The 14,009-nt window shown below is 40.1% G+C and overlaps 2 protein-coding genes across 2 annotated transcripts in view; both read left to right on the top strand.

Moving 5' to 3' along the window:
* The first annotated feature begins 4,661 nt into the window (after positions 1 to 4,661).
* adamts1 (ADAM metallopeptidase with thrombospondin type 1 motif, 1) lies at positions 4,662 to 10,252 on the top strand. The gene is made up of 8 exons (XM_016456836.1): positions 4,662 to 5,571; positions 6,395 to 6,735; positions 6,832 to 6,964; positions 7,047 to 7,504; positions 7,597 to 7,783; positions 7,869 to 8,047; positions 8,162 to 8,337; positions 8,441 to 10,252. Exons 1-8 carry the CDS (start codon positions 4,977 to 4,979, stop codon positions 9,153 to 9,155), a joined length of 2,784 nt encoding a protein of 927 aa, XP_016312322.1. The 5' UTR covers positions 4,662 to 4,976; the 3' UTR covers positions 9,156 to 10,252.
* Positions 10,253 to 12,376: 2,124 nt separating this feature from the next.
* Positions 12,377 to 14,009, top strand: part of cyyr1 (cysteine/tyrosine-rich 1) — an 11,516-nt gene continuing 9,883 nt past the window's right edge. Inside the window, 1 exon segment of the mRNA XM_016456839.1 lies at positions 12,377 to 12,801. Within this exon segment, the coding sequence (XP_016312325.1) occupies positions 12,723 to 12,801 (79 nt within the window). The 5' untranslated portion in view covers positions 12,377 to 12,722.

The following is a 14,009-nucleotide window of genomic DNA, read 5'->3' on the forward strand; positions in this document are numbered from 1 at the left end:
AGACAAAGTGTACATCAATAAGGAGATTTTAATGACTTCAAGGGAACCAGGAAAACACACGTAGCTGAGAAGGTTGACACATAAATATAAATACACCAGGAGCAAATGAAGATAATTAATGACACAGCTGGAACTAATGGAACTAATCAGGGAACATAATGGGAACAGGAAACAGGAAGGACCAAATAAGGGCATAAGGAAACACATGGGGAGCAAAACACACACAAAACGTGGAACAGAGTCTGACACCAGGAAAGACAAATTATAATGTAAAGAAGTATGAGGGTCATTCATTAATGTTAATGATTATAATTAAAAATATATATATATTTCTGTATTGTGTTATATTTATATGTTAGTAAGTGGTGTTAAAAATAGCTCTAATAAGCTGGTGGGTTTATGGTGTGGAGGGCCGCTCTGTGCTAAAAAGTCCAGGCCCACTTTTTAGCCCCAGTCCGCTCCTGCGTCAGATACTCTGATAAAAAAAACATCTGTTTGGTTTTGATTATAATGTCTATCGCGCTGAAATCATGTGTTTTAAAGCCACATTAATTTAAACTTGTGATATAGTGTTTTCTGAGCACACACATCCGAAGCATACGCACAGAAAGTGGCTCTCACATGGCATGTGTGTACTAACCTAAGTTCTCTTCATGTTTTATTTCACTTAAACAGTCAAATACACAAAAGTTTATGTTAAAAACACATGAGTAACAAAAACAGTCTGTTATGTCTGTGAATGTAAACAGCTGGGAAAGAAATCACATGTGTATATTAGATCTGTGTGGCAGCAGCGTAATATAAAGTAAATAAATAAATCCATTGCTCTCTTGTCTCCTCTGAGGCTGGGACTCTAAATAGTGTTCTGTGCTCATATGTGCAGCTAACGATACCCATAGGAAAGAAAAATCAAAAGTGAGATATCTTTAACATCTCAAATATTTCTCCTAGACAGAAATGAGGTTACTTTAAGATCGAATGGAGATTTTTGCTTGAGTCTCCTGCTTCTCAAACTTGTCTCCTGAGACAAAAACTCTAACACTCTCACAATGGTCTACTTTAAAGCTTTAAAATAGATCTCAACAACATCACACGCTGTGCTCAGGCATTTCGCCTAGTCTAAAGACTCTGGTGGTCTCACATTTGTCTCCTTTAAAGCTTTAGAAGAGATTTGTATCCTTAGCTATACAGACTCTGGATATCTCACATTTGTCTCCTCAAAAGTTTAGATTAGAGATCTCAACAACATCACACACTGTGCTTAGATATTTCTCTTTAGCTAAATAATCTGGGGGTCTCATATTTGTCTCCTGTAAAGCTTTAGAAGAGATCTCAACAACTTTACAAAATGTGCATCGAGTGAAGTACTTGAAAGGAACTAAATAAAGGGGGAACAATCATAAATTCAGAGTTAAAGGCTATATTGAGAGAGAAATTATGCAGAAATAAGGATAATGTTACTTTTTATGAGACAATATTTATGTACTTAGGAACATCATTTGTTGTTGGAAATAATGTACCGGATGCCTTAATCAAAACTGATCTACAAAAAATGTAACCCTGGAGCTTTCTTTGCTGAAAGGTACATAAATGGCTTATGACTCAGTCTTGATTATTAATTGACTAATTTGATTATTAATACATATTACATGGAAGACATGTTTGAGCTCATATTGAGACATTTGACTTGGTGCACACTTTGTAAAGTTGTTGAGTGCACACTTTGTAAAGTTGTTGAGATCACTTCTGAAATTTAGAGGAGACAAATGTGAAAGCTCTCGAGTATTTAGTGTAGGAGAAAAATCTGAGCACAGTGTGTGATGTTGTTGAGATCTCTTCTAGTGCTTTAAAGAAGACCATTGTGACAGTGTTGGAGTTTTTGTCTCAGGAGACAAGTTTGAGAAGCAGGAGACTCAAGCAAAAGTTTCCATTCAATCTTAAAATAACCTCATTTCTGTCTAGGAGAAATATTTGAAATGTTAAGGAGATCTCTTTTTTATTTTTCTTCCCTCTTGTTAGCTTCAATGTCATTTATCCACACCATTTCAATCAAAGACAATACATGCATTGTCATATTTGAAGTTGTTTTATGTAGACAGTGTTTTCTTGCACAATGATTTAACAGAGGAAACCATAACCTATATTTACATACATGCAACAATGGGCTGTACAAGACAATAATGTAAAGCTAAAAAAACACTGGTACACTGGTATAGTGTTACATTTGTTTAAAAAAAGGTATTGCTCTTATGCTAACCCTCTTGCACTTGTAGCCATAGCCTTGTGGGCAGCACATCGACGTGAAAACACAACTGCACCCCAGGCAGCATGGGTTCGAAGCCCAGCTAAATTAATGTTAATGATTATAATTACTTTCCTGCTCCTGTCAAATTGTTTCCTGTCTCTACTCCTACTGTCCTGACCATTAAAGGTGAAAAACCCCATTGCAATCAAAAAAGCAACCTCTGAGTAGTAAAAGCTTGCAAGATATTACAGCAAGACAATAAAGAGATCTCACACGTTTCTCTCCCATTGTCATTTTGGATTCCTTTCTTTCAGAACTTTCCCATGTCTCAGTTGTGTCTACTTTTATTGCCTAGGGATTTTTAGGAGAAACATCTGAGACACTGTTGAGACTAAAATGAGAAATACATGAGAATCACAACTAAGTCTCCTGGGGTTAGAAAGAGCAATCACTGAGCAATAACATATTCCTTTAATGGAGTCTTGATAGAGATTGCAGCAAGACAATAAAGCGATATCCTGTTTCTTCCACCAAATTCTCAGTTTTGACTCTTTTTTTTCTCAAATATTTCTCATGTCTCATTTGTGTCTAATTTCATTTCCCCTATGGAATTTTAGGAGAAACATCTGACATGCTGTTGATACTAAAATGAGAGATATATGAGAATCTCATCTAAGTCTCCTGAGTTTAGGAAAAGCAACCACTGAGCAATACATTTTTCCTGTGGGTAGAATGGTTAGCATGCTTTGCTTGAACTTTGGCATGGCGCTAGAACTGGTACACCGTTGTTGCTTGCTAAAACAAGAACGGCGGCGCCGTGAGTGGAAACGTGCAGATGAAGGGGCGGTGATATTATAATTAAAAGCACTTAAAACCGGAAAAAGTCAGATTTTCATGATATGTCACCTTTGAAACACATTAGACCTCCTTAAATCATTCAGTCATATTCTTTGTAGTGCTGAAACACTTGTAGGCCTACTATACTATTTTTTTCTGCACATATTAAGAAAGACTGATATGAATAACGCAGCTGAGATTATACATGATATTGGTGTGCCACCTGCTGTCTGACCTGTTTTAAGTTAGAAAAAGTTGAAATAATATTAAATCCACATAAAACTAATCATGAACTGATCGTGCCACTTACATTCCAACATATGTGTTTTAATTTTTTAAATTATTATAATAGTTATTGTAAAAGTGAGTAGTTGACCTAAAATGTGTCGTTATACTTTCTTCTTAAACAATTTATTGTACTATTTAATATAATTGTATAATTGTCATACATGCAGTTTTATTATCTGATATTATTTAAGACACTGTAGAGATTTCTACTTTTAAAATTAATTTTCAAAAAGTCAATGTCCATATTATGTAGAGGCTATCTCTCACACAGGGTTAACAATGGCAAACGTGAATGAATTAATTAATTGTTGGGTTCTGCTTCCATCTAGTGGTTTTGTGTTGAATTTCCAAAAAAAGATTTTAAACACCCAGCTGGTTCCTAAAAGCAGTTAAGGTGGACTGTCAACGCTCTGAACTTGAGGATTGACTAAAAACTATTCATTAGTTCATAATATGATGCATATTCATGCATAAATGAACGTATTGATACATTGCCAATATGTCACTTTTGAACCTGTACTAGTTTTCTACAGTGATTCAGTGATTCTGCATAATAAGCATAAAGCATGTGCTTCAGAATAATGAAATCTAACTTTATATTATAGCCTAAGTGTGAATCTTCATGTTTTATAAGTCCACACTCCATATCCATTATGCTCCTCTAACTCAGAAAACTTTGTGTTTGTTCTCTTTGAAGGTCACTGACCGACTAAATTAAATTTGATCCATTAAACGCGCGCGACACAAACTATTTCCTCCGAAATTAAGCGGTAATCCGCTCCTTATTAATTTTCAATGGAGTTTAAATCCACACATAAAGCGTTTGGGAGCCGGTTTGAGGAGCGGTCCACCTTAACAGCGCCGCGGCTCAGCTGTCCCCCTCTATCCGAGCCGCCTGCGCTTTTTCCCCGCAGCCGAAACTTCAGTCAGCTGGTTGCCATCTCTTGTGAGGAGATTCTTGTCTCCTGATGTCCTCAGTAACCTTGTGTTGAACTGATATATTACTGCACTTAATCTTAGTGTTTTAATGGACAATTTAAGTTATATAAGCCACGTGAATGCAAAATGCACGTATAGACCGTTTAAAATTACTAATATAGGAGTCAGAAGAGAAGTTTTGGGCCGTAAGTGTTGAGCTCTGATGATTGATGATTGTGGCTTTGCTCCAGCACTCTGTTGCGTACTAGATGTGGCTGCAGCAGATCAAAGGGGCTTCAGGAAAGGGGTGGTCCTGCATTGGAGCATATATAGAGAGCCGGGTTCTTGCTTCTAAGACAGGAGATCTGAAACTCGAGGATACAGTGAGGGAAATTCTCCAAGACCACTTTTGATGGTTTTAAAGACTCTTCTAGTGATTTTCACTTTTAAGTGCTGCTAGATACTGCGATCGTTTTATTTATTTCCATTCGAAGACCATTTTAAGCTCTGGATTGGTGCCTATTAGCTACAGTTCTCTGTTTGTTTGTTTTTTTGTTTGTTTTTTGTTTTCTGTGATATTTGGTTTACCTGCTTTTGGAGTCAAATTCTCAAAGAACTGAAACTTTGTGAGGATTTTCATTGGGTCCATCATTATTTTGTATTTTGCTCTTAAAACCCCAACAGGAATATGATGTCTTTTTTGCGCGTCATACTGGGTTTCATTGCAGCTCTGTGCGTAAACGCGGCGCAGAGCTCGTGGGAGGAAAGCACCGTGGTGCCAGTCCGGCTCGATTTGTACGACACCGAACCGACCCATACAGCAGAAGCTCGGGAAAAGGAATCCGAGAAACGCATCTATCGCTTGGACGTCTTTGGAATTCGGATGGTGTTGGTGCTGGAATCGGACCAGACCTTTTTAGCGCCTGGGTTTGTGTTCCAGATGGTCGGAAAATCGGAGTCCGAGGAAGTTGACAGCGCGGGAGAGGCGCGGTGCTTCTTCTCGGGAACCGTGAACGCAGAAGAACTTTCCGCTGCGGCGATCAATCTGTGCCATGGACTGCGGGGCGGCTTCTATGTTGGCGGCGAAGAGTATTTCATTCAACCCGCAAACGCCAGCGGAGAGTCTTCAGATGGAGACGCTCATTTCATTCGCAGAAGAAAACGGGGGTTCTTAGCCGAGGAGAACGGTTCGAAGTGTGGGGTGAACGAGGAGGAGGAACGGATCACCGAGAAACCATATGCAACCAAATCCGACACAGAGCCCATCTCATCCGAGTCTAAAGGTAAATATTGCAGAATAAAATTTCATAATTATCGATCTTGTACCAGAAAAATTTCGTCGTACTTTATTATTATTGATCGTTTAAGAGTTTTTTTTTTTTTTTTTTTTAATATTTCGCACACGCCTCTGGTAACCCCATTAGACTCGGTGACTCCGCGTCATTCGGTGCGCGCTGGCGCATGAGGAGCGAATTAAGCAGGTTAGAGAGTTCTGCGTCTGCATTAGCTCATTATACACCAAATCGCGTAATTTAGTTGGGAAATACATCAACTGCAAACATCACACATGTTCCGTCTGCCCGTTTAAACTCATCTGAAAGAAAGAAAAAAGAAAGAAAGAAAGAAACGTTTTTCTAAAGTGCAGATAAACCGTCTCCAAAAGCGAGGCGAGGGTTAACTTGGAGAGGGCAAAAATCTCTACACATACGCAGGAGGAGGGAAGGGGACATAGGGTTGAGGGTTGGGGGAGTGGGAGTGGGAGTGGGAGGCGGGAGAGAATGGGTTAGAAAGACGTGGAAGTTCTCCTCCTGGTACCGCATGTTGCGCAGATCAGCACCACAGGACTGTAGGTGGCTTGTATTTCCGCCAACATTTCTCGTGAAAGTGTGCAAGTTTTGGAGACTTTATTAGCAGGGCGGAGCAGAATCTTAGTCAAAAGAAGAAGCAGGCATGCTCCGCATTACCTCCCAAAAGCGTTCTATCTTTTCAAGTACACATAAATTCTTTAAATACACTTTTCACTCTGATAAAGATTGAATCTGATTTAGATTTCACTTTTTAAATAATCTGTTGACTAATGGCATTAATGATCTTCTCATCCTCCAGCACACCACAGATCTCGCCGCTTTGTGTCCACTCCTCGCTATTTGGAGATCATGATTGTGGCAGACCAGTCAATGGCAGAGTTTCACGGGGCTGGGCTCAAACCTTATCTGCTGACCATCATGGCGGTGGCATCTCGTCTATATCGACACCCTACCATTCAGAATTCGATCACTCTGGCCATTGTGAAGCTACTTGTTGTTTATGATGAAGAACACGGCCCCCATGTGTCCTCCAATGCAGCGCTTACACTTAGAAACTTCTGCCAGTGGCAAAGACAGCACAACCCATCAAGTGACCGGCACCCAGAGCACTACGACACAGCAGTACTGTTCACCAGACAGGTAAGTTTCACTAAGTATACCACTCCTGGTCTGGACGACAATGAAAACTAGTAATTATGTAGCATGGCTCATATTTATGAACGCTGTTCGTTTCAGGATCTTTGTGGAGCTCACTCCTGTGACACTCTGGGGATGGCAGATGTTGGCACCGTGTGTGATCCTGATCGAAGTTGCTCTATCATTGAAGATGATGGTCTGCAGGCAGCCTTTACAGTCGCGCATGAGCTTGGTAGGCACATCCCCATGTTCCTATATAAAAACTAAAAACTAGGCAGGTGCAGAGCAAGTCAATAATTGTGCTTCTCTTGTAGGTCACGTGTTCAACATGCCCCATGACAATGCTAAACAATGTGCTAGTGTTAATGGCGACCAATGGAATGCCCACATGATGGCCTCAACCTTGTCAAATCTGGACCAGCTACAGCCCTGGTCTCCTTGCAGTGCCCTGATGGTCACGTCCTTTCTGAACAATGGCCATGGTCAGTGTTTACTGGACAAGCCCCAGAAGCCTCAGCAGTTACCTCAGGCTCTGCCAGGTTCAGTTTATGATGCCAACAGACAGTGCCGTCTCACATTTGGAGAGGAGTCCCAGCACTGTCCTGACCTGAGCACCACTTGTGCTGCCCTTTGGTGCACCGTCACATCTGCAAATGGCTTGCTTGTCTGCCAAACCAAGAACTTTCCATGGGCCGATGGGACATCTTGCGGGTCAAACAGCTACTGTATGGCAGGCCAATGTTTGAGCAAGTCTGAGGCTGCCAAATATCAGGTGAGCACCATTTGGTGTGCCATTTGTTGTCATATGTAATTGATGCAATTCTGATTTGTGACTGATGATGGTTCTGTCTTGTCATCTTTAAGACTCCAGTCAATGGTGGATGGGGAACCTGGGGACCTTGGGGAGATTGCTCACGTACCTGTGGAGGAGGTGTGCAATACTCTTTCAGGGACTGTGACAATCCCCTACCCAAAAATGGAGGCAAATACTGTGAAGGCAAGAGAATTCAGTACCGCTCCTGCAACACTGAGGCCTGCCCTGATAGCAATGGTAAGGGATAGTCCTATCACTGTTCCTGCAACCAATGTAACCAGATGCAAAGCCGCATGATACTCAAATGTATTTGTTTGCACAGGTTTGACATTCCGTGAGGAGCAGTGTTTGGCCCACAATGACATCTCCTCTCAGGTGTCATTTGGCTCAGGAGAAGGTGTCAAGTGGGTGCCAAAGTATGCTGGGGTGTCTCCCAAGGACCGCTGCAAGTTGGTGTGCCGAGCAAAGGGAACAGGCTACTTCTTCATTCTGAAGCCAAAGGTGAGTGTCCCAATTAGACAGACCCACCAAGTGTTGTAAAATCTAACAATGGTTTAGTGGATGCAAGTGTACTACTGCCAATATTTAATCTGAGGTTCCTTCCAATACCTTCAGGTGGCTGATGGAACACCATGCACCCCAGATTCCACCTCAGTTTGCGTCCAAGGCCAGTGTGTGAAAGCTGGTTGTGACCGGGTCATTGGCTCCAATAAACGTTTTGACAAATGTGGCATCTGTGGAGGAGATGGATCGACTTGCAAGAAAGTTGCTGGATCAATGCAACATGCTAGGTAAGTCTAAAATCTGCACCAAAGATTTTACCTGTTAGTTAGAGTTTCCCAAAATAACTCAAATTTTGATTTATACTAACCTTTGCTTGTTTCTGAACTTTAGAGCAGGCTACCAAGATGTAGTGACAATACCAGCTGGCGCCACACACCTAGATGTTAAGCAGCACTCTCTTGGAGGTCGCCGCCACGACAATAGCTACCTAGCAGTTCGCCGGCAAGATGGCACGTACCTACTGAACGGTGACTATAAACTGACCACTTTAGAAACTGACATATCTCTGAAAGGTGCACTGCTGCAGTACAGTGGTTCCTCTGCCACACTAGAGCGCCTGCGAAGCTTTGCTCCCCTACCTGAGCCTCTTACTATCCAGGTGTTGTCAGTCGGTGATTCCCCCCGACCTCGCGTAAAATACAGCTACTTTGCGCCACGCTCCAGCGGGTCAAAACGGCCATCTATTAACGTTATTAGTGAAGCAGGAGATGCCGAATGGGCCCTACGTGAGTGGGGACCCTGTTCGCAGACCTGCGGCGGTGGTATCCAGAATCGGGACGTCATCTGTCTTGATGCTTATGGCCGCCAATCAAAAGACTGTCCTGAAGAGCTGCGCCCTGCTTCGTCACAACCATGTGCTCTGCATGCTTGCCCATCCTGGTTGCTTGGGGAGTGGTCTGCTTGTTCCAAAACATGTGGCAGAGGCTTCCGCAAGCGCCCACTGTGCTGCATCGGACATGATGGCCGCACTTTGCCTAACGAGAGCTGCAACGCAAAAGATCGGCCACGACCTCTTCTAGATTTGTGCAACCTGACTCCCTGTTGAAACTGAACACTGAGGCTCGAAACAACCTCGAATGGCTGTAAGTTGCACCTGGTGCTGACCAACACAGGTTTTTATATTCAAAGGGCCCATTATGACAAAGACTGCAACCAAACTTATCTCAGTGTTTCAATTCCCACCCATCCAACACTGGGTACAGGGCACAAAGCTGGCACACTGTGTACCTGTCTTGACAGCTGTGATGGAGGATGAGAATACGGACGCCTCTGCTGCTTTGGATGCTGATGTCATGCATGTTAGATTTTGAGTGTGTATGGGTGTGTATGATGATTAATGAAAGAGTGCATGAAACAGCTATGCATTTTTATCGTCTGTCTGAGCTGGACTAGACAGACAGGATTAATTTGTCACAAGAGAGCATATAGGAACATATAGAAGCTATTGCCGGGGTCAAGAGCAGTACTGAAACAGAAGAGTTCATTAGTAGTGTTATATAAATGCCCTCTAGTGGTTCTCCATGTCAAAGTTGCAAACGCTAACTCAAAGCACATATTCAACATATGCATTTTTCTTGCCAAAAATCAACGCCATATCTCACCTCAGCTAGGCACGCATGCTGCTAATCAAACACCACAACAGGTATTAAGCATTTCCTCATAACTAAGTTTAACAATGCACATTAGCTTTAAGTTTAGCTTCCTAGATTGATATTTTCACCATTTTGCAAAGCCATACCCGATCAAGAGGGATCATATTTTTAACGGAGAGGGAGACCAAATCGCAGAGGTTCAATACCTGAGAAGACAGTGTGTTTGTGCGTGTTTATGTATGTGTCGGTTAGTTCTGTGTGATTGTATGGAGATGTGAGGGGCTTCTCTCCTACTACTTCATAAGTAATTCTCTCCTGCCTTCTGAGAAGGTATCTTTGTAATGAGGTATTTCGTTTTGTACAGAATGTCCAACCGTTATTTATTTTTGTACAGCCCATTTAATATAATCTTGTTGCTTTTTTATAATTATTGTATTTCTATTTGTTATTATTATTGAAATTACTGAAGGATGTAGATTATATTAGAGTATTTATATATCTATGAACTTAGGTTTATGAATAAAGTATCACATTGATTTGTGGACCAAAACTATTGAGATGGTGTCTTATTTTGGGTGTGGCTGCTGACATTGAAGGAAGCACTATAGTCTAAATCCTGGTCTGAGGACCCCTAGAGGGTCCTAAAGGTACTACATTATTTTTTATATATATTATATCACATCTTGCATTTTTAATGTGGTTAATCTCCTCTAGATGAATGGAGCAACAATAACATCTGAAGTCTGAACACAAATTGATACACATTGATTGTAAATAAATGTATACATACAAGTGCAAAAATTCAAGTACATGCATACATCAAAATAAATTCAAAAGAGCATCAACATTATTAGATCTAGTCATGACAAGTATCAGTACAAAACTGCTGAGTCTGTCTGCTCATATTACGAACTAGACAAAGAAAGTCCACCGCTCTAAATTAAATCAATTAATTAGATTAATTCAATCATATTAATTAGCACTCCCAACAGCTGTTCAAAGAAAGCCTACATGACCGGCATATTCAGCAGGACAGGTAATAATCATATCAATGGTTATAACGAGGAAGTCTTTTGTTATATAACAAACTTTAATAATTTAAGAGGGCACTGTGGGGTTTAGTCATTATGTTACAAGGGTGGTTCAAGTGGAAGCTCATTCAGTCCCCAGTCCTTCTGCTAAATAATACATACAACCAACTGTTCAGCAAAATAACACACAGCAAGGCCTTTTATACTGAAAACCTTTTTTTCTGACAGTCTGAAAACTGGTTAATACAACAGGTTGGAACAAGAAAGACGTAAATGTAAATTTGTAAGATGCAAGATGTAAACATTTACTTTCCCTCATATGTTCATATACAAGTTACGTTCGAGCAAGGTTCTCAAAAACATGTTCTCAAAACATTAGAACAAAAACTTTACAATGTAAACCTGGACATTCAACTAAAATGTTATTACTTGTTTCAGAATGCTCAGAGAACATTCAAACAGAACATTTCAATAATGTTTGCAAATTATAAAATGTAATGTTCCTTTAACGTTCACATAACCAAGCATAATTTATATTAAAGGGGTCATATGATGCTGCTAAAAAGAACATTATTTTGTGTATTTGGTGTAATGAAATGTGTTTATGCGGTTTAAAGTTAAAAAAACACATTATTTTCCACATACTGTACATTATTGTTTCTCCTCTATGCCCTGCCTTTTTGAAACGCGTCGATTTTTACAAAGCTCATCGGTCTGAAAAAGCGAGGTGTGCTGTGATTGGCCAGCTATCCAGTGCGTTGTGATTGGCCGAATACCTCAAGTGTGAGACGGAAATGTTACGCCCCTCACGTACTGTGATGCCGTGTCCGGCCGGAGTGACGAGACATAAACATTAAAACCCATTATAAACGAGGCATTTGTTGCATCCAGTGGGGACATAATTATTTATAAAGAATATCTCTTTGGTTTTGAGACTTTGGTGTTTGCAACTTTACAGATCTTCTTTATGCACCAAGAGCTTGTAACACTCCAAAGAGAAAGGAAAAATTGAAATCGCATCATATGACCCCTTTAAAAAAAAGTTGTTAAATGTTCAGAGAACATTCAGAAATATTTTCTTGAGTTTACGTTCTTAGAACATGTTTGCTTACTGGTTCCATATCAACTATCCAAATGCAGATTGACTAGGGGATCGAGTCACTAACTCATAAACAACTAGAAAATATATTATTTTTATTGTCAACAAATTCTAAATATGTGGTTGCATTCTACTGAGTGGATTCAAGACAAGAAGATGTGTTTCTATAACAGGCCATCATTCACACCTATCTTTTCTACATATTAAGATCAAGTGAATTAGTTATGAAGATCTGGGCCTATAAATTCTATGAATTACAGTCTGAAGCACGTGTATTTGAGATGCTTTTGTTTGGTGTTGAGTTCAGGTCAGGGATGTTGCAGATTCGTGAAAACACGATTGAAGATAGATCTAAATATAGACTTCAGGGACACTAGCGAGAAGATGAGACCACAATTTGGCGCTATTGAAAAGGGCGAAGTGTTCCCAGAATTATCGTGCGCCTCTTGTGTTGTTCCTGAGGTAACCGGCCACATTAACGCTCGTGTGATGAGGAGTCGTGACAGCGGCGGCGGGCGGCTGTTCACAGTCGCATCTAGACCGACTCCCTGCGCGGCTGGGCAAAGTTCCTGGGGGAGGGGATCGAGGCGAAGAAAAGAAAATAGAGCAAGGAAGACGTTAAAGACAAAGAGGAAGGAGTCAAAAGAGAAGTTCTGACTGAGAGACTCGTGAAACACGTGGAGCGTTATGGATAAAATAGTTTATTTTAATGCCTGAAACCAGAACGCGTGACAGTCAGAACAACATCACAGTTTATAGTCAGATTTAAGACATGGCAGAATGAACGATCAACTGTGCAAATATTAAATAACATGTGACAGTGGGTTAGACGCGTTTTCCCAGGGATTTTCACCAAAAAAAAAAAAAAAAAAGAACCTTACCGGAACATTATGGAAAATCCGAGGACAGCCAGTTCACAGAAGAGTTGGAAGTTCGTGCGGGACTCTCTGCTGCTTTGCTTCTTTGCCGGTAATGTATTTTTATATTTGAGAACTAGGAAGTAAATCAATTAAACATTTGACCGATTATTTGATTTAAATAAACGAGCAATAACATGCAAACAAACAAAGGTTATTTACGTGTTATAGTAACTCAAAATTTGAGGTCGTAAATACATTGCAGGCTTCAGTTTTCATTATTTGACTTACGGGTAAATTAAGAAGTTCTCAGTTGTCTGTGTAAAAATTAATGATTTTCGCTAAATTGTTTTTTTTTTACACTGATGACAAAACTTGTCTTTGTAAATCTTTCTAAAGCTACCATGGTAATACAGATAACAAATGTAGGTTATAAAAACGTTGTGGGAACATTTGAAATGTTTCTAAAACGTTGACGTGCAGTTTTCTTGTGATTAGAATTATTTAAGTAACAAATACGTTTCTTAACGTTCTACTCACTTCCTTTTCACCCAAAATATAACATTATTTGAAAGTTTATTTTTAATGTTCTAATAACCTTAAAATGTCCAGATTCTCGTGATTATAAATTTATTTAAAGGTAAAAAAAAAAAAAACGTTTCTTAGAACGTTCAAGTACAAATAGCATCACAAGGACGTTTTGAGAATGCTGATCTTTAAAAAATGTTAGTGAAAGTTTTGACAATGTTCCCTGTTAGCTGGGAATTTACAAACTAAGGAAAGTTACTTATGAGTTCCCTAGTTAGTAGTTTACAGGCTACAGTTTTATGGTTATTTTACCTATGGGTTAACTAACAATTTCTCTGTTGTCTGTGTGAGAGTTAGTTAATGACTTTTCTCAACTTTTTGACACTATTTTGAAAAAAAAAAATCTTGTCTTTAAAATGCTCATGTTTAATGCTACCATGGTAATGCCATGGTATTCATTGAAATACATTGGAGTATTAAGAAAATCTCATGGTATATGGACACTATTCATTCAGTACCAGACTGGTACCATCATACAACTCAATTCCGGAGTTTTGTGATTGACCTATCCATACACACATATTGGAGGGAAGTGTGTGTGTGTGTGTGTGTGTGTGTGTGTAGTAACATTTAAAGCACCAGTTCTTCTAAAGCGTCTTTGTCCCAAAAGTGTTGACCGACAGGACCCAGAGGTAAAATGAGGGCCTCTAGGGGACCACCCAGTCTGCAGGGCCCCACATTTGCTCTGAGAAGCCAGATGCAAACAGACACCACTCAAACTGAAGCCAAATT

This window comes from Sinocyclocheilus anshuiensis, unplaced genomic scaffold (assembly GCF_001515605.1).
Source record: "Sinocyclocheilus anshuiensis isolate Anshui unplaced genomic scaffold, SAMN03320099.WGS_v1.1 scaffold856, whole genome shotgun sequence".
Classification (NCBI taxonomy): Eukaryota; Metazoa; Chordata; class Actinopteri; order Cypriniformes; family Cyprinidae; genus Sinocyclocheilus; species Sinocyclocheilus anshuiensis.